This window comes from Pseudonaja textilis, chromosome 2, assembly GCF_049901715.1.
Source record: "Pseudonaja textilis isolate UNSWEBS1 chromosome 2, rPseTex1.2, whole genome shotgun sequence".
Lineage (NCBI taxonomy): Eukaryota > Metazoa > Chordata > Lepidosauria > Squamata > Elapidae > Pseudonaja > Pseudonaja textilis.
Window position 1 is genome coordinate 121,391,516 of NC_141991.1, and position 21,001 is coordinate 121,412,516.

At 44.6% G+C, this 21,001-nt stretch overlaps 1 protein-coding gene across 6 annotated transcripts in view; it reads right to left on the reverse strand.

Moving 5' to 3' along the window:
* The window catches only part of KMT2D (lysine methyltransferase 2D), a 113,355-nt gene that overhangs the window by 54,432 nt on the left and 37,922 nt on the right, over positions 1–21,001 (reverse strand). For 2 of the 6 annotated variants that reach the window (XM_087925100.1, XM_087925098.1), the window contains exons 10-27: positions 19,624–19,790; positions 17,533–18,446; positions 17,230–17,343; positions 15,665–15,775; positions 14,504–14,608; positions 13,251–13,432; positions 12,247–12,411; positions 10,825–10,934; positions 9,661–9,708; positions 9,327–9,566; positions 7,832–7,978; positions 7,615–7,731; positions 6,622–6,758; positions 5,082–5,265; positions 4,655–4,735; positions 1,030–1,146; positions 544–705; positions 3–90 (exon numbers count right to left, since the gene is read on the reverse strand). In XM_087925100.1, the coding sequence (XP_087781226.1) occupies positions 3–90; positions 544–705; positions 1,030–1,146; positions 4,655–4,735; positions 5,082–5,265; positions 6,622–6,758; positions 7,615–7,731; positions 7,832–7,978; positions 9,327–9,566; positions 9,661–9,708; positions 10,825–10,934; positions 12,247–12,411; positions 13,251–13,432; positions 14,504–14,608; positions 15,665–15,775; positions 17,230–17,343; positions 17,533–18,446; positions 19,624–19,790 (3,189 nt within the window). Of the gene's footprint in view, positions 1–2; positions 91–543; positions 706–1,029; positions 1,147–4,654; positions 4,736–5,081; positions 5,266–6,621; positions 6,759–7,614; positions 7,732–7,831; positions 7,979–9,326; positions 9,567–9,660; positions 9,709–10,824; positions 10,935–12,246; positions 12,412–13,250; positions 13,433–14,503; positions 14,609–15,664; positions 15,776–17,229; positions 17,344–17,532; positions 18,447–19,623; positions 19,791–21,001 lie in introns of those variants that run through there. The other 4 variants (XM_087925099.1, XM_087925102.1, XM_087925101.1 and 1 more) reach the window with 4 other exon arrangements.

The window sequence follows — 21,001 nt, forward strand, 5'->3', positions numbered from 1 at the left end:
ACTTATTATCAAGGAACGGGGACTGGCAAACTCCAGAGTAAGTCTCCATGGGTATGGCAGGCTGCAGGGGCCCAAGAGATGTACCACCACCTATAAATGAGTCAAGGCATTGCAGAGATTGAATCAAAAAGAGCTCACACACAAAGCACCATCCAAATATTCTGGCAAACATCACCAAAAGCAAGAAGGTGTGAGCTTAAGCAGGTGAGGTCTGAAGTAATCTTAAAAATTAAACTTTAAAAGTTAACGGAGCAAGGGTAAAAGAATACATAAATATGTACTATGTACAGAATAGATAATGGTTGTTGGGTTGTTGTTTTTGCTTTGGCCTTTATTATGGGGGAAGTATATTTATTCGGCTAACTGTCCCGGTGAGCATTTATCAACCAGTATTCATGCACATTCATTTTCTAACTGAGTTCTAGCCACAAGAGACTTCGCCACGATCTAATCCAGACACAAGCACACTTTTAACTGTAGAAAACCTAAAATATCGCAAGCAGGTAAGATGTGTAATACCCCATCTCAGTATTCACAGCTCACCTTGAAGAAAAGGCCTCTGGGCAAGCTGGGAGCAGTTTGGATCACGCATGCCTCTGGCCTCAGCATCCACCCCAACAGAATTAAGCTGCTGCTCTCGTTCAGTAGAACCCAGGACATCTTTGAAGAGCTGCTGAACATCCTTGCTCTCCATTTTCGGCAACTCTGTTAAAAAGCGGGGAAAGTCATAGTGAAATCACAAGGCAGGGAAGTTCATTTGGAGCAAGCTCAGTAATGCAGGGAATCTGAGAGTCTCCAATAAACAGCAGGCTGAATTACAAGGGAAGTGAGACATGGATGGGGAATGAGGAGAGCAAAAAACAAGAAACATGGGAAACGAGAGCACCTAAGACCGATTTTAAGCCTTTCGCTAGCAGTCGGAAGGGAAGCCAGGAGGGAAACCTAGCTTTCCTTCTCTGCTGCTCTCCACGGAGCAGACACTTGGCAGGGGGATGGGGACAGTAGGGTCTGTCCAAAGACCCGCCTGACCTTCAGTGGGGATTTTGTCAAGGTCGGAGCTGAGCACCCCCTCCCCCGGGGGTGTGGCTGGGTTCTCGGCACCTGTAGGTTCTGGAGAGGTCTTGGGCACCATCTGCTCTTCTGTCCCTGTAGAGAGCAAGCATACCATGTCAATCAGCACACGGCATTACTTACAGTACGAAGTGGCCAGACTGTGGGGAAGAGGTATAACCTCTGTATCTTGGAAGGGTGGCTTACTCCTTAAGATGAAAGGTCAAGCCCCCTAGCTGGCTGCATTCTTATGGAAACAAAGTCAGTTTGTCAAAGAGGCGTAGCCCAAATCTCCTATAACTAGGTATTTAGAAAGCAAGAATGAATGAATGACTCTGGGCATCTAGAAAGCCAGCCAGGGTCACTTTGGATGTGGAAATAGGCAGCATGTAAATTTAATAAATAAATAAAAATTGCTCTAGATTTAAAAAAAATACTACAGTAAATATCTATGGAGATTCTCAGTCATCCAGGTCATGGTTGTCCCAAAGGTGCTTTTTCAAGAGGCAAAGCTGGACTTTCTGGTTTTTCTTTGAAGATGTTTCAGTTCTCATCCAAGAAGCTTCCTCAGCTCTGACTGGATGCTGGGGAATGGAAGGATTTATATTCCTTGCTAACAGCTGGTCATTTGCATTCTTTTAGAGCATCGTTAAGGCCCCTTGGAGGTTTGTCTGTATCCTCAGGGTCACCCAAGTAGAACAAATGGGTGTGGAGTCTTCTTGGACTGAGTTGTAGACTGGAAATACAGTAGATGTCGTATCCCTCCCCCTCTGTTTGAAGATAGCAAAGCCCACATTTTGGACAGAGAGGACCACTAGTTTGAAAGAGGGATCAAAGAAGCCATCTGTGTCAAAATTGAATGGCCTTCAATCAACCGAGGGATACGACTTCATCTATCTCCAGTCTATCTCCAATCTATAACACAATCCTTTCAACAGTTCCAAGAAGGCTCCACACCCATTTGCTCTACTCAGGTGACCCTGATGACACAGATAAACATCCAAGATAAACCTCTCTAAAACAGGGCTGTCAAACTCCCGGCCCAAAGGCATCACACACTGGCCATGCCCATGCCCAGTTTAGCGAAGGGGAAAAAATGTCTGGATACATCACATGACGCTGCCGTGACATGAATTTGACACACCTGCTCTAAAAGAATGCAAATGACCAAGCAAGGTCTACAAATCCTTCCATTCTCCACCATTCAGTCAGAGCTGAAAAAGCTTCTTCGATGAGAAGAGAGATGTCTTCAAAGAAAAACCAGTTTTCTCTTTTCCAGTTGCCTCTTGAAAAAAGCACCTTTGGTACTAGAGTACCAAATGTCAGGTATCCTAAATTGGGGCCTACGCCAGGTATTGTGTTTGCATGTCTTTTTTTTTTCTTTTTCCCCTCAGCTGAACATTCTGTTCAGTGGAACTTGAAAGGCATCTATATGTCTTCGCTGTGGAGGCAAGACACAGACTGAGTTAAAGAACAGGGACCAGTGACTGTAATGACAAGGAATGCTTTTTGCCACCTTGACTCAGAAGGCTGGTTATGGGAGTTAGCTGAACTACAGTTCTGTGCACTGACCAGACTTAAATTGTAAATCTTGATGCCTGCTTCATATGCCGCCATGGACTGCTTTGATGCTCACTCTAGTTACTGTAGATCGGGGACCCCAACCCCGCTGGTCCTTGGACTGGCACCGATTGGTAACATGCCAGCGACCAGGCCGCGCAAACAAGCCAAGCCCCATTTGCAGGATGCATGCAGCAACAAAACCAAGACCCCTCAAGCCCATGGAAAAACTTTTCTCCACAGAACCAGTCCCTGGTGCCCAAAAGGTTTGAGGGGCGCTACTGTAGATAGTGAAAAATGTAACAATAAAGTTCCTATGCTTTATGTTTGGGCACTGCCAACTAACACTATTATCTGAAAAATATACATTGGATGCTGAACTGCCACCGGGAAAAGGTTTAAGGGTTTTGATGGTACCCTAAGGTCCAAGCGATTGTGAATACCAGCCACTAAGAATGCCTCGGAAATAAAACAATACCTCGGAAATAAAACAATACCTCGGAAATAAAACAAGTACTGATCGTTATAATTCAGATACTTGTTGGGGAGAGTTTTTATCTTTCTTAAGCATTTTAGTGTGTTGGCTTATATGGATAATAAGGTTTTATCGTTCAGCTCTGCAGAGATGTTAGGCTTTATCTATCCTTTTAAAAGCATTAAGAGGGAACACTTAGCATTTCTTGACAAAGTGACCCTCATTGTGACCACCTTGTGGCTACCCTCAAAAGCTTCAGTTAAATCTTATTGCACTAGCAGACAAACTGGGAGCCTGCCATTTGATTCCTAAGACTTTGGGACAGAAATGCCAGGAAGGAGCAGCAGCAGTAGCAACAACAAATCCATCTTCTTTCACCTTAGATGTCAAAGAAATCCATTTTATGTTATCTGTCCATTAATGAGAGCCAATGCTACTGCTACAACTAACAAGCACCAACTGTAGGAGCTACAACCGTACGCACAAACTTTCAAGAATCAAGTACGACTACCACAGGTATTGGATTTAAGTAAGACTATAAGCAACTATTCTATGTCCTAAGCATCTTGAGTGCATGTCCATACATTCTATAGTTAGTGGGCTGCAGGCTTTTAAGCTGTAATGTTTGATTGCAAACTAATCTCCAGATTTGACAACTTAGCTTCCATAGAAGAGACTGATTGTGCTTAGGGATAAAACTGGGTTTTGAAAATTCCAGTGGTCTAGATTTGTCCTAACTGACCACCCCCATAATAACCTCTAGCAAGGGATGCTGCATGTGGCACCAGTATGACTAAGATTGGTAATCTAGGTGCCATGTTCTCAGAATTACTAAAAAATGTTATTTGAAAACTCCAATAGATCGAAGTCACGATGCATGGGAATGATCAATACATACAGGTCCATCTACCGATTTCCATAATATAAGAAAGACTGCAATTTAGAATGTAACAGGAATAAAGAGCAGGAAAACAGATCAATTGAAATACAGAGAAAAAAAAGATATGCTATGTTTTTGTGAAATTAGCTGAAAAGGAAAGTAGGTAACAGATCAAAATAAAAGTAATCTGATCCTGAATAGCAGAGCTGATGAAAAAACAAGCAAATTGTGGTTGGATGGATTTAATGAATTCCACAACAAGAGAGAGCTAATACGTTTATAAAGAACAAGCAACAATATGTGACATGGTGTTTAGAAGTAAACCAATTTTAGCTATTTCTTTCTCCTTTCTTATGTCTTCCGGTTTTTCGGCTTACTAATTCTGAATTGATTTTTGTGCGTGTCACATAACTTTCCCAATTCCCCAAAAGAAAGACGTTTGGGTATGTAGCTATAAGAAATTGTGCAGATTAATAGGCAGAAAATATGTTAAAGGCAATAAAAGTAATCACTTCAAATATTCTAGAGCACCATGCTATGCGCATCCTTATTGAAATACATAGGTGGAGTGTTATTCCCCACTCAAAGCGGGGAGATAACCTTCCACCTATGTATTTCAATAAGGATGCGTAGCATGGTGCTCTAGACCCCAAAGCCTCCTATGCAGTTTTAAAAATCCTGATACCCACCAGTATTCTCAGTCTTGGCATCAGCTGCTTTCAAGTTGCTTTCGGGAGCTGCTGCTTCCCTGCTACTAAGGCATTCATCCCCTGGAGATGGGAAGACAAGAAGCTGATCTGTTAGAACAGACAGCTAATGTCCTAATACTGGCTTAAAAAATGGTTCCGGCTTCTGAGGGCCAACTACTTATTTCTGCACAGAACAATTTTCACTTCATAAATTGCCTCCACCTATTAGCCTGAGGACATTTTATTTGGCCAATGCTTCTTCAAAATCAAATGAAAATTTTCTTCTAAATTCCCAAGCAAATGTATTTAGAACATAAACATTTTGCCCTTCCTTCCCTCCCTCAGAATCCAAATCAAAGCCTGATCCCCAAATCCCAGTATTTCTACCTTCTCTAATCCCGCCATTTTCCCTCAGCCTTTCACTTACCTTTAGGCTGAACTGGAGCTGCCTTTCCATCCTCTGGCCCTTTTTGGAGCCTGCTGGAATCCACCTTGGGCCTGGGAGGTCCCTGACCAACAGGAGGATGGGCAGTTCCATCTCCACCCACACCAGCAGCAGCCAACAAAGCCTGTCTGCTCAGGTCTAGGAGTGCTTTCCCAAAAAATGCTTCCTGTCAAAAGAGGTTGAAAGAAAAGGGGGGAAGGGAATATGATAAAGGCCCAGATGAATGAATGAATGAATTTCTGGAAATTCCCTCATTCCAAGTGTCTGGGGGCTATTGCTTTAACTCAGAGAGGTCTCCAAACTTGGCAACTTTAAGACTTGTGGACCAACTCCCAGAATTCTCCAGCCAGCATAGCTGGAATTCTGGGAGTTGAAGTCCACAAGTCTTAAAGTTGCCAAGTTTGGAGACCCCTGCTTTAGCTAACAATATACATAGAATCATAGGGCTGGAAGGGACCCAGGAAATCTAGTTTAACTCCCTACCCAGGGCAGGAGTCTTATATCATCCCAGATAAATGAATAATATCCAATCTTTTCTTTAAAACCTCCAGCGATGGAGTACCCACAACTCTTAAGAGACAGTTAAGAACAATTAATCTATGTTCCATAGATTAATTATTCTCAACTGTCAGGAAATGTCTCCTCAGTTCTAGGTAGGATCTCTCTTTAATGAGCTTGCATCTATTGCTTTGCTGTCCTGACCTGAGGTATTTTGCAGAATAAGTCTCCATCTCTCTCCTCATCTCTATGATTGCCCCCAAGTACCAGAAGACAGCTGCCATGTCACCTCTAAGCCTTCTCTTCATAGGCTAAACATACTTAGCTCTCTTAGCCATAAATCACCAAATTTAGCCTCCAGACCCCTTATCATAGTTGTTGATCTTCTCTGCAGTCTTTCTAGGCCTCAGCATCTTTTTTCTATCATGACAATTAGAACTGGACACAGTATTCGAAGTGTGGCTTCACTAGTGCAGTAAAGAGCAATACTATACTAACACTTCACATGATCTTGATTCTATCCCTCTGTGGATGCTGCCCAAGACTGTGTTGGCTTTTTGGGCAGTTTCAGAAGTGGTGATCCACCAAGACACCTAGATCCCTTTCCCAGGCACTACTGTCAAGTTAGGTACTGCCTATCCTGCACCTGTGGATCTGTTTTTTTCCTGCCATGTGCCAAGCTATCCAAACCCCCACAGATTTCCTTTTTAAAAAGTCCATACAGAGATCTTTACTTGCAACAGCATCATTGTTTCTTCCACCTTTACCCATGAGATCCACATCCCTTTTCTCTGTCCTTCCTCACAGCTACTAAAACAAGAGCTGGGCTCAAAGAAACTTGGTAAATCTTTGCCCAGAGACATTTATTTCTCATTAAGCTAGCCCTCTCCTGGGCTTCTTTTTTTTCTCAGGTGCATGGGATTAAAACTCACATTATTCACAGCTAACCAAGCATTTGGATGATGGGATTCTGTATCCCAACAGAGCTGGAAGGTTGAGGAGCACGACACTAAAACACTCTTACCTGAAGATAGGCAGGGAACATGTCTTCTAGCTTGCTCTTCTTCCGCCCCCGCCGTTTCTTCTTTTCATCAGCTTCAACCACTCCCTGTTCAGCCAAGGTCTCAGCAGGGTTTTCAGCAGCTGGGTTAGGTTGCACCCCTGATAAAGAGAGAAGACTGAATGTACCACGGCCCTATATGAACCAACCAAGCCTAGGAATGCTAAGGACGTTTGCTGACTTTGCTGCAGTAACTTTCGGGGTGAGCAGCAAGTTAGGAAAGGAAAGGAGAAAAGAGGACGTGCGTAGGCCACTGATGACTATTGCTCCTTAATAATCTTTCTCCCAGCAGCAAATTCTGGGGGAAAGAAACCCCATCCATCAAGACCAAAATTCATAGATGATAAACATTCAGCCCAACAACATCTGGAGGGCCAAAGAGTCCCTACTCCTGCCTTAGATTCCATCATCTATTTTTCTTCTAAGTGTTGACCTCTCTCTCTCTCTCTCTCTCTCTCTCCCTCCCTCCCTCCCTCCCATTCCAAATTTGAGAATGCGGGTCTGTAAGTTAGAATATGCACTGCAATTTAAAGCAAACACTTTAAACTTTAAAAAGAACACTGATGTATATGACCCAGCCAGCAAACTGAGGCATGAGGTCCTTGGTGCTCTCTAAGCCTCATTCTTTGTACTTGCAGGTGTTTCATTACCCAACTAGGTAACATCATCAGTCCTAAAAGGCCCTTGCTAGAAAAGACTCCACAATTCAATCCTGAACTACAAATATTACCTTCTCCTGAATCTGAGGAGTGGCAATCCTCCTCCTTTAAAAAAGAAGATTGTGGCTATGAAGGGAATTTTTACAGCCTTCCCAGACTTGCACCCTCCAATGACTGAGGACTGGAGGATGCCATGTTGGTGAGTTTGTTCTCGGTTAGAAGGAAATCCCTCACACATTTATTCAAACTGTTTGGATGAAGCAAGGGAGAAGTACAACTACAGGTAAGTAGCACTTACCTTCTTCCGGTTGCCCTTCCGTAGTTGTCAGCTCCCGAGAGACTTCGGCCAAGACTACTGAGCCCTTTTTCAAGCGCGTGTGTGATTTCCGCTGTCGCACCATGAAACCTCCAATACCTATCCCACGGCAAAGGAAAAACAAGCTGAGAGCTAGAAAATGGATCGGTGTGGGAAGAATACAGGCTCTTTGGTGCTTGGCCAAAGGGGGAGGACTTACCCGGGCGATAGGGCTTCCTTTTCCGCTTCTTGACCTCCTCAGAATCTTCCAGAAGGCCTTTTCCCGCTTCGGCCTCGGCTGCAGCTTCCCTCTCTGGAGTAGGCGGGGCTTCCAGTTTGATTTCACACTCCATGTGCTCAACGCTGACTGCAATGGGAGCAAAAACAAAAACACATTCAAAGTCTCCCATTTATATGGAAAGGTATACAGTTTGTGTAAAAAAACAAAACAAAACACCCACATAATTTACATACAGGTAGTCCTCAGTTTATGACCACTCCGTCAGTGTTCATTATGACAGCACTAAACGAGGGATGGTTAGGACTCTTCCACAAAGTTCAGACCATCCCAGTCCCACCAGTGATATAATCACGATCTTGCTGCTGGGCAACCAGCTTGCACTTATGACGCTGTGGCAACCTATGGTTACAGGATCGCAATTTGCAACCTTCCCCGTCAGATTCCCTCAAGCAAAGTCAGTGGAAAAGCAGGCACGGAAGGTTGCAAGTTGCTTGGGTAAGTCTTCCCCCTCTCCCCCTCCCCACAGCCCTTCCGTGCTCGTGACAGACCGCACCAGCCACCTGCACATCCTGGTACAGAATTGTCCCTTACACACGAGGCCTGCTGAATGTCAGCCTACAAAATGAAGTTTTACTGTAATGGAGTATGCATATGCACTCAGAGCTAATTTGGGGATGGGGGGGTTAGGTGTAGGGTTGGGGGTCCCAGTTTTCCCTCTACCACAAATCCATTAGGATTAAAACGGTAACTGTAACAATCCTTAATCAAGAAATCAGATGGTGTTTGGAAACAAATCAACTTATCCTAGAGTCCTAAAGTTGAGGCCATACAACTGTAGGGCAGGGGTGTCAAACTCAATTTCATTGAGGGCCGCATCAGGGTTGTGTTTGACCTCGGGGGGATGAGTGGGCACGGCTGGGGTGGGTGTAGTCAAGGTAGGCGTGGCCAACTCGACGTCCTGCAGCTGTCTGCCAACGAAAACGGAGCCCAGGAGGGCTGGCAAGAGGCTCCGCAGGCCGTCCTTTGCTGTTTACAGGGCGGCCCTGCAGGCCAGATCTAAGCACCCCATAGGCCCGCGGGCCTTGAGTTTGACACCCCTGCTTGTAGGCCATCTAGCCCAAACCCTTGCTCAGGGTCAGGAATCCAAATTAAAGCATCATCCTGGACAAATGCCTATCCAGCTTCTGCTTGAAATAACAAGCCCCAAGCTCACTACTCAGAATTAACCGCTTGGGGAAAAAAAATCTTTCTCCATAGTACAAAAAGAAAAGAAAAACAAGTTTTTCTAGTTTGCAACCATCCAACTGCATCCTAGCTTCTACTGCCTCGCAGAGTCAGATGACTAGACTAACAGGGTCTGATTTCAAGAATTCAAGTATGAAGCTGTGGCACGTAATCTCGATCGGTATTATATTACAGAGACAATGGGGCTATTCTCCTACTTTCTCAAGGAACCAGTGGGACAAACACGAACCTTCAGCTTTCAGGATCTCATCCGCCTCCACATCCCCGTCCTTTTTTTCATCTGCACCCAGAGAGCCAATGCAATCCATTCCACCTTCACCATTAAGAACGCCTGGCCGTGGCATCATTGGTGTCATCGGTGTGGTTTTGCGCGGCCGACGCTTGTGCAGTGGTGACAAAGACAGGTTCCGTAGCACGGCCATGCCTGTCTCTGTTAACCAAACACCTTCAAAACGAAAATATTGGGGCTCTGCACGGACAGGATAAAAGAAAAGCTTGCTTGTACCTACCTGACTGCAAAGTAGATACATGCAATTGAAGGGATTTAAATTGAAGCAAATTACCTGGTTCCTTGATCTTCACTGGGATAATTTCTGGAGGGGGAACTGGAACTTGGAAGAAAGCAAAAGGTAAATCATTGCTGGGGGCAGTTAGTCAATTTATTAATATGACTTGTGTCCCTCTAGAGCAGGGGTGGGGAACTATGGCTCTTTTATGACTTGTGGACTTCAACTCCCAGAATTCCTCAACCAGCTATGCATTCTGGGGGTTGAAGTCCACAAGGTCCATAAAAGGGTCATAGCCTCTGTCCTAGATAAATGTAATAAACTCAGACATCCCATTTTAAATAATTTAAGAGCAAACCTCATACCCAGCCTCTCCCCTGTTCTGCTGCCACACGCTATTCTCTATCAGTAACTCCCAACCACATTCTATTCCTTTCCGACTACAGCAGCTTCAGTGTTGCAGCTTCAGCCCTATTATACCTGTGTTTTTATTCAATGCACGCCCTGCAAACGGTCTCCCCAAATAATATTGCTGAAGCCATCATGTAACCATGATCTACTTTTTTCCTTCCTGTGCTCCAATCTCTTCAAGCCAGTTATCTAGAGCAGGGGTCTCCCGCCGTGGCAACTTTAACTTAAAAGTTGGCAAGGTTGGAGACCCCTGATCTAGAGGACATCAGTAGTCCTTACTCCTGCATCTGAAACATCTGGCTTAAAAAAGACTTTGCAGAAGGGACAGTAGCCGGCGATCACCTAGATGGGGTTACACTGCACACGAAATAAGATCCATTCTGCCAACTCTAAGAAGCAAAGTCTCTGTCTTAGGATGGCTCCAGGTTTGAGAGAACTTTAATAAACCATCCTCTCAAAATGGTCCATGGTGGGCTTAGCTGGTGGTAGAGATGGTGACAGCTGTGAGCACATCGGGCAGCTGCTTCTAGCAGCAATGTTCTTAATTTCTTGCAAATATTTCAAAAATATCTATTTATATTATAGGAACCATTCCTGGATTCAGCCTCCAGGCAGTCTTCAAAGTACAACAACAACAACAAAAACACAGCCAAGGCAAGGATCTGTATAGGTTTGCCAGAATGTCAGTACACAAGCATTTTAAAAAGGATGTTACAGAAGTCTCATCTCCCAGTCCTCTGTCCGACAGATGCTGCCTTCCCTTTGGAAAAAAGGAAGGCTCAAAAGGTTCACACCCGTTGCAGTACTCACCAACAGGCTTGACTACATATGGCTGGCATGAACTGCAATCAAACCCCTCATCTGCAGCCTGTTCTACTTCTTCCTCGCTGAAAAGGTTGTCACAGACAGCATGCATCCACCTGAGAAAGACAGAGAGCAGTAGCACCCACACTCCTGTTTTTGTGGATGCTGCTGATGTTAAATGCCAAACGTAGGTGCTGCTCCTGCCTTAAATTTTGTCCTTCTATAGCAGTTAGACTGTTCCTACAATTATCTTTTTGAAAGTACAAGGTAAAAAGGAAAGGGCAAAGGGAAGCACACATATGCACTTCAAGCACCCTAGTACATTTTAAGAGAAAAGGGAGGAAGCTAAAACGTTTGGACCATTGCTGCCAGTCCACACACTGCCACTCACATCTTTCATTATTCAGGTTAGTTCTCGCTCTGTTCTCCGAGAAGAACACTAAGTCCTCAAAGGACAAACCTGTGAAGGAAATGTTCTGCACCTTTCCCAGGATGACCTTGACCACTGCCAGACAGGGGAACACTACGAAGGGATTAGAATTAATCCAGAATTAGGCGCCATGTCAGGACACATCATACCATGAAATAAACCCTAGTATTAGAAGTTGTCCTCAAGAGAAGAGAGGCAGCCAGGGAGAACCGAATCATTAAGTGTGATGAATGATGATCAAACGACCATGGGACCCTGTAATGGCTGTAACTTTGGGAACTGGTCATAATTAGTATATTAGTGAAGAGCTATAGATCTGTCTTCCCTTTATTGGCAATTCTTCTGGTGTGGTGGATTTTAGCTCCTATTATCCCTAAGCCAGGATGGAACTCCAATGTATCTTATCTATTGGACAACAGCAATTGGACATATACCTCCTCACAGTGCTTTTACAGCCCTCTCTAAGCGGTTTTACAGAGTCAGCATGTTCCCCCCAACAATCTGGGTCCTCCTTTTACCAACCTCGGAAGGGTGGAAGGCTGAGTTAACTCTGAGCCTGTCAGGATCGAACTCCTGGAGTAAGCAGTGAGTTAGCCTGCAGTACTGCATTCATTCTAGCCACTGCACCAACATGGCTCTTATATCAACCTTGCTCACATAAATGCCACATACTGAACTTTCTAGAGGGTATTTCTCTTCCTTCTGATTTTCATGGCTTCAATACCCCCCCTCTCACTTGTGTCACTCGCCGATGTAATAATGCCAGCAAGAATTTGTCATGAAAAATGAAAAAGAAATAAAGAAAATTCTAGGCTACATTAGCATCCTTGAACTTTATCCTTTTGCAAGTTGAAATGTCCACGAGTATAGCAATAAACAAACTACCCTAAAAAGATGTTCCAGGAAACAAAACAGGTGCTGGGATCCAAAAGTATTTCCATAAATGTAATACCACAATAAAATGGGAATACCAGGTGGGTCAAGGGATTGGGGCTTACCGTTCACAATGCTGACACTGGATTAGGAGGTCATCCTCAACGTACTTCACGTGACAGATGGGACAAATGACAAGACTAGCACAGGGGGCACAGTGGGTATAATTGCTCTGCCATTCACAGTGGAAGCCAGGTGAAACTGCTCCACACTGCACACAGCACACGCACCTGATAAGAGAGAGATGGACAAACGATTACTACTGCCTGTAAGATTCAACTTATTTCCCTCCTCATCTCTAAGAGCAGAAAGCCAGAAATACTTTAAAGTGACAAAAAGAGCTCAGGAATTTTTTCTTCTACATTCAGCATTCTATAGGTGCATGTCTTCCAATTCTATTGGATGGGAATTGCCAGTCAGTACATTTCGTAATTGTGAGAGTGGGGATGTCTAAGAGTTGTAATTGCAGAATATCTGGAGGGCATTACCATTGTGGAAATCTGATTTTTCATTATACTTTGCCACTACAAATTGTGCAACTATATAAGTATATCAGAATGGTTTTTTAAAAATGGCCCTAGTAAATAAATAATGCATGCAGGCAATATCCTGTTTTTAGAATATTGGAGGCATGTTATTGGAATACATATGATATTACTTTATTATGCAGTTTGAAACATCTGATTTTATGTATAGCTGAAAATATACTTAACCGGGAGTTAGGTACATTTTCAATTAACCTAACCAGAATTCCTAATGATTCTTGTTGAGAATTCGGTGTATCATCCAAATGCAAGTGCAAAGATTGGGAGAAAAAAGGGTTTGATTATGATACTTAATTTCCACTTTATTTGCAGCAAAATGCATCAGATGAATTTGCCTATCGGGTTAATGAAATACTATTAAAGCATGATTCATTAAATAACCTGAAGCGTTGTTCTTACATATACTAGGGCTGAAACCCATGGATTGTGCTAAGCCAACAATCCAAACAAATCCTATGATGGGTTAACATACAGCGTGATCTGCCCTTCGAAGCACCCTAGAGAAATTTTGATCTGCCTCTCACCATTTACATTTCCAGCCGCCCTTGGGCACAGTGTTGAGAGGTGGATCCAGGCAATATGTATGGTAGCTGATGTCACAATCATCGCAGAGCAGAAGGCGGGAGGGATCAGATGCTTTGCCACACACCTCGCACACAATGCATTCCACACAACGCCAACCCTTGAGCAACATCACCTTTGTAATCTTAACACAGAAAGAGAGGCAGACATGGGGAAAGGAGAGGTCATCGTGAGAGAAGTTATTGAGAACATGCCGTGTTGCTTTACTGGGACCCAAGGCATATGGATTGCAGAACATCTGGCAATCCTTGGTGTCGGTGGCTCTCAGCCTTGCCTGCTAATTGTAAGACAAATGATCTATCATCCCGTGAGTGTTGGTGAGGGAAAGTGCAATACAGTAACAACGGGATGGGAAGTTTGGGACTCACGGCTTGTAAATTTGTTGTGTGACTATTCTCCCATAGGCTTCACTACACTATAGATAAGCATAGATAAGCTCTTGAAGCTTGCTAACTGTGCAAGACAATAGAAAACAGGGCAAAAAAAAAACCTATTTATGTTTATTTATAAATTTAATTTGCCACCCATATTACCATAGGGTAACTCAGGATAATTTTATCCTATAGAAATGGATTTTTCTTTAAAAAAAGTTATTTCCTAATCAATTCCAATGACACAATAGATAGTTCAAATCTAATGGGACTTCCACAGGCCAGGATATGTGACAGGTGCCCAGAGTTTTCTTCTTTTTTAAAAAAAGAAATTATCCCCATCCCAATGTGGGATTGCTTAGTGCTTTCTGAGCTTGGTGCTGATGATGTTACTTAGTGTGATACTGAAAGGAAAGGAAAGCAAAACAACCAGGCTCAGAGGGTCTCAAGGACCCCACAGTTCAATCCTGAGCTACAAATATTATCTTCTATTGGTTACCCAACTCAATCTTTCCTGTACAGTATTAATTCTCTCCAAACACACCAATCCCCAAACCCACGAGAAACCAAATGATAACTACCACACCTCAAAAGTGGAATCCTATTTTTCAAAACTTCCCTCCTCTGATGTCCTCCAGACTGCTGGATTCTAATCCTCATCCTTGGTTTGCCACGTCAGTTATGGAAGAAGGGTACTGTAGTCCACAATATATTTAGACAGACTGGCAAATCTAATTGCATTGCCTAACTAGGGATGTGTTGGGCAGCATCTGAAGCTGCTTTTTAAATTTTGGGGAAGAAGAGCAGCTAAAATCAGGTCTTACCTTGCTGTTTACACAATAAGGATGGTAACACTGAGAACATTGAGAACAAGCCAGGAGATGGCCCTCTGCACCACGGCCAAAACTACCACACACTACGCACATGTCCTGTCCGGGAAAGAAGAAAAATCACGATGAGAACAATCAGGTTTCTCCAAGCCTAGGGAAAGCTCCTACATATCTACCCTTACTTTTCTGCTATTCTGCCTACTCTATTTATGGTAGGTAGGTTATTACCACCCCTTCCCATAAACACACTGATAGTTGGCTGTAAAAAGCTGGTGTTGCATAGCAACCTGGCTTTTAACTGATTAAATCACAATTTCCAAGTGTATAACATATCTCAACTGGATAACTCTGATTTCAGAGTAGTAAGTGAAAGCTGCCATTTGCCACTAGAATACAAAAGCTTGTTTCCTAACAAAGCAGATCGCCTCAAAATGGAACACGTGCCCAAGCAATTATAAAGTGACAAACTGAGTATGTCTCAATGATTTTGAAGGCTATCAGAACTATGCGCAATCTTAAGTTTAAAAAGAACGATACTGACTTCAGTTGGGTGCTATCAGTCAGCTACAGGATGTCTTATATGAAACAGACAGAGCCTCATCCTGCAGGGCAGCATCTTTCCTCTTTAAAGCAGAGAGAATGTTCTGGAGCTTTGCATAGTATAAGGCAGGGATGTCAAATTCAAGGTCCGTGGGCTGGATCCGGCCTGAGGGGTGCTTAAATCTGGCCTGCAGGGCAGCCCTGGAACCAGCGGAGGCCAGACCTATGGTGCCTCTTCCAACGAAAACGGCCCTCCTGAGGTCCATTTTCGCTGGCAGAGGGTTGCAGGAGGCCGTCGCAGCTGAACAGGGAGCTCATGAGGGCCCATTTTTGCTGGCAGAGTCCTCGGGCCACCACAGGTGCCCCCGACATGACTGATGTTGAGCTGGCCACGCCCCCCTGCCCTCCCCCAAACACACCCGAGGTCAAACACAACTCTGAGGCGGCCCTCAATGAAATCGAGCTTGACACCTCTGATATAAGGTTTACATTTTTAAAAAATGCATTTCTTTGAGCCCTCTTACGCATCCTACACGTACAAATGAAAGACATCAATCTTTCCTTCCACCGATGTAATTAACTCAATTGGAAACCAACTGAAGTTAGCTGACCCACCTGCATTAGCACAAACTTGTCTGTATTGGAGAAGAGCACCACTGTGTTTTGCATTGTGTCATCGTCGTCATCTTCCTCCTCTTTGCTTGGGGAGCTGTCAATATCGGCCAGCTTGTAGAAGAGAGTGCAGAAGCACAAAGTAAGGGTTGAAAGGCATTTAGAACACGCGTGCAAAAAGTGTGGCCTGCATCCCACTTCCAGAACAGGAAGGGGGCCATTTTTTTTCAGGTTTTTTTTCTTTTGCCCATAATGGAACTGATCAAGATGGGGTTTGAGGTACCCATTTTATCCCTTAAGATTCACGTAAGACATTGCTCCCAAAATGCACTGCATTTCGGGAATGTGTCCCTAGGCATGCTGGACAGAACCTGCGGTGGCCTTCAGCTGACAGAACTTATGCACTGTTGGGACTCCTCCCCAAGATGGCTGCTGAAGAGCGAGAGACTTTCTTTTTCTCTTATTCACCCTCTGCTGTGTTTGCTGCCAGAGCTGGTCCTTTGGCAGTCTTGCCCCCCTGGATTTGAATGGGGGCACTTAGGAATGACCCAAAACTTAGGAAGAACTTATGCGCTGCTATTTTACTAAGCATTCCCAGCTGAGGGCACATGGGACAGGTAGCTTCAGCCTGCTCATGATGCACCTGAGTCCTGTCCATACTACAGAAGAGGAGGCTGACCAACTCCTCAAACTATCTGTCTTCTTCTCTCTCAATAACAGTGAAAGATGCCTTGGTAGGATGTCCCTGTTCCCAAACCTACCCTTGAAAGAGCACAAGAGGAAGGCAATTTCAACATAGACCTTCTCCACCTCCTTACAATGCACTGCTCCAAAAGGAGAGAAATCCTATTGTAGCTAGAAGACAACCGTCCAACCGAGGAGGAATCCCCTAGAAAACCCATTTAAAATAAGGGAGACAAGAAAACTCAGACCACTGGCTCCAGCAGGAAGGACTACAGGACCAGTCAACTGTAGGCAGACCGATAATGCTTTGCTACCTGCCTCTCTGTCTGAGCCATACAAAGAATTAAAATGGAGGCCCTCACAGCTCCTCTTTGACTTACAACCTTTCATTTCCTGATTGTTTGAAGACACAGCGGCACTGAAAAAGGTGACTTTAGGCCCATTTTTCATACTTGCAACCGTTGCAGCATCCCCATGGTCATGTGACCAAATTTTTGGATGTTTGGCAACGGGTTCAATATTTATGATAGCTGCAGTGTCCCTGGGGTCATGCAATCACCTTTTGAGAACTTCTGACAAGCGAAATCAATGGGGGGGAAGCCAGATTCACTTAGCAACCGTGTTACCAACTTAACAACGGAAGTGATTCACTTAACAACCATGGCAAGAAAAGTCATAAAATGGGGCAAGCCTCACTTCACAACTGTCTCACGTTCTGTTGCTTTCTAGCAACAGAAAACTTGGGCTCAATTTTGGTCGTACTTGCTCTCTATGTTAGCTAACCTCCCACTTCTGGGAACCGTAAGGTCTCTTAGACTGGATCCCACTCATCCCATCCGATCCCAGTCCCAAATATTATCCTGCCTTCTAAAAGCTGCCCCTACCGCCAGTGTCTCGATGGAAGAAGTGGTGGATTTCAAACGTGATCGGCCCCGCCCTCGGCCCGTGTGAGACCCTCCCCGAGGCCGTCTCCTCCCAGGAAAACTGCTGCTGCGACCCTATGACCAAAAGAAAAAAAGGGAGGGAGAATAATGGCTGGAGATATAGGGGAGTTATAGACATCCTCTATTTCACCACCCTTCCTCCAGGACTCCCCCTACATGCAGGTGGGGAGGGGGGATTTCAATAGTGTATGAAGGAGACAGCAAACAACATTCAAAATTAGCTGGCTGAAGGCATCTGGTTACCTGCTTGACACGAGAGCGGGCTGGGGAGCTACGCCGTCGTCCCTTCTCACATTCGCCTTTCACATCAAATAGCAGAGAGTCCTCCATTTCCCCCAGAGGCAAAGAGGCTCCGTCCTCCCTCTGCAGACTGACGTCTGTGGAGGTTAAGCCACCCATCTCTAGGGAAAGCGAGCCTCCGCCTTCGTGATACGGGGAGGCGAAGGGGAGCTCTGAGCCTGGGAAACTGCTGGCGCTGGCATCCCCCTGACTCAAGTTTGAAATCTCATTCACAATATCCGACTTCACCAGGTGGTGAGGCCTTGGGGATGGGGATGCTGGCCCTAGTTCCTCCTCTCCGAGAGCCCCTCCTTCAAGTGGGGTGGCAGATCCATAGGCTTCCATTGGAAGGGACGTTCTGTCCAGCAATTCCGCCTCTACGGGGGAAGGAGAGCTCTTGGATTCATTGGTAAAGCTGAGGTGAATCTCACTGGGTTCTGGTTCAACGGTGACATGCCCTTCATCTAATGCCTCCTCTTCACTCAGCTGCGGGGAGAATCTCTGTTCGTGTTCTATCTTGGGCTCTGCTGTCGCCTCTACCTCTTCCTCTACCTCTTCCTCCTCCTCTTCCTCCACCTCCTCCTCCTCTTGGTTGGGCTGGATTCTATTCCTGTCAGGGCTGGCAAGGGCCGAGGCTTCCATCTCTGTGTCCATGGGCTCTTCGCTGGGCTCGCCTTCTTCTTCAACGGTTTCTGAAGATTCGCCTTGGAGCACACCAAGCGGAGGAGGACTCCTCGGAGAGGACTCTGCTTCCTGGGCCAAGAGTGCAGATGGAAGGTGACTTTCTGGGGGATCTGGCTCTGCGGGCAGCAATTCAAAGGCAGGATGCTCTTTGGCACCAAGCGGGGGATCCTCCGGGTGAGCAGAAAACACTGGATCTGAGGGATGTTTATAGGAAGAAAGATGAGAGTAAGAGAAGGAACCCCGAGGAGAAAGGAGCCAAACTCACACATGGAAGAAATATAATTTATTTAGAAGATTTTACATGGCCGCCCAGAGTCACTCTCAGCTTACAAACAATAAAAAAACCCAATATGCAAACAATAAAAACAATAACTCCTACGCCCCTGGCAACAACAACAATCGATCAGATAAGCCATCTGATGGGCTCCATCCCACTATGGGTTCCCCCAGGCCCGTAGTAGAACCAGATCTTCAGGACCCCTGTCGAAGAATGTCAAATTGGGGGCCAGTCTAATCTCTGAAGGGGTATGTTCCAAAGGGAGGGAAGCACTATGGAGAAGGCTCTTCTTCTGGGTCCCGCCAGATGTATCTCCTTAGGAGACAAGACCCACAATTTTCCTTGCCTTCTGATTCTATCAGGTCAGGTAGACGGGACTGGGAAAAGATGGGTCTTTCAAGTGACCTGGTTCCAAGCCATGTCGGCTTTAAAGGTGACAACCAGCACCTTGAATCCCACTAACAGAATCAAAACAAGGAACTAAATCTGTCCTCCTCATCTCTAAAATACTGGACTGCAGGGCAGGCTTTTTGTGTTCTAAAATTTAGCGCTGTATCTAAGATAAGCAACTCACCTGGTGGTACTGGGGGAGGGGGTGGAGGGGAGGGGCTTTTTCAGGCTCTAATGCTGTTTCCACTTCCATTTGCTCCTGCCCTATAGCGGCCTCCAACTCCTCACTGCACAGTTCTAAAGGTCTGTCTGCATCTGGAACAGAAACACGCACTTTGTTTAAAAGAATCTGCACACAGATCAAATCTAATTCCCTGTCCAGCTCTTCACAAAACTGCACTTCAAGGTTTCTTCTGACCTACAACTCCTGGGTAAATGAATTCAGGGTAATGCAGCAAAGGTTTCTTGCTCTAGAGTTGTTCCATGATTTCTGAGCCTACTCACACAACAGTTTGGGGCCTGAAGCCACCAAGGCCACAAACAAAAACTATTTTCCAAGTAAGATTTGTATTGGACCTCATGTATAAGTCTGGCACATGTCATTTGTTTCAGCCTAGCCAACTGCTGTAAAAAGCATGAACATATGATGGCTCTTCTCAGATTCAATATCGCCTACTTCCAAAAGTAGAAAGGTGTTGACTCACCAAGGGGCTGCTGGCCAGTCTCCAGTGGCACTGGTTCTTCTTGTTGCATGCTTACAGGGCTGATGTGACCTTCTACTTGTCCCTGACTGGCCAGATCAACTTCTTCTGCGGGTTGAGGGGAAATCACCTCGTCAGTTGCGGGGATGCTGTTTGCTGGGGGAATATGCCTAAGGTGTTCAAAAGGAAGCATTTGAAATGAATTGTTTGAGGCTAGAAGTTGCATTCACTCTATAAATATTCCATATAATTCTATGAAGCATGCCTTTATAATTACTTCTGTCTTATAGCTTGAGAGGGATGGAGAGTGGTAGCCTAAGGCTACTTCGTAAATATCGTGGTAGAATAATGACTGTTTATAACGCAGCCTTGTAACCTATTGCCAAATTTTCTCTCAACACTGATTTTCTCTCAGTGTCAATTTTTAACAACCACATATAGACTTTTTCCAGCTTGATCTGTCCCGAACCAGGGCCTTCAATTCTTCCTGGTGCACCCCAGTCCAGCCATCATCACTGTAACGGAGCACATCCACTTTGCTATTCGTTGCCATCTTCTTCCCTTTTGTTCCATCTTTTCCAGCATTATGCACTTCTCAAGGGAGCTGCCTAATGTGTCCAAAGTATGATCTCAACAGTCGCATTTGGAGGTCAAGGAAAGCAGAGATTTAGACCCTCCCCATTTGTATTACCGTATTATTTATCGAACGGCATTGGTGATTTGCTCTAACTCTAATATCCAACAAATCTACGTCAATATGAATGGGGGAAACTGAATTTCTGCTCTCCTTGATCTAGTAAAATCTAACATTTCATCTTAAAAGAGCGAAATGTTCCATTCTCCTGAAAGCCCTCCAGTCTAAAATGTCTGAAAACCTGAACTTTATCATCAGTGTCTTTTGTACTCATAAAGCATAAGAAATTCAGTTACAATATGGGAGCTCCTATAACCCAGGGAAGAAAAGCTTGTAAGAGCTTTAAGTTTCCACCAGGGGGAGATACTCTCTCAATTTAATAGTAATCCAGGTGAAAAAACCACTTATAAACTGAAAACATGTCAAAACATAACTTCTGCCAGAAGCATCTGGATGCCCAACTTCATATGGGCCAAAGGAGCCATTATCAGAAGGTTCAGTGTTCCATCACTGCTTACACAGAAGGGTAAAAAATATCCCTTTACAGGATGTTCAAATAGCAGACACCTAATCAACCTTGGCAGAATTGAAGTACATCTCTCTCAGCTGTACAAATAATAGCAATTCTTTCCAGATCAGTTAAGCTTAGGTAATATCTAATGAAATATTTGTGGACAAATATACAAGGAATCACATGTCAGGTTGTCTTTTTATAGGTAGTTGTCCCCACAACATCAGCTGCAAACC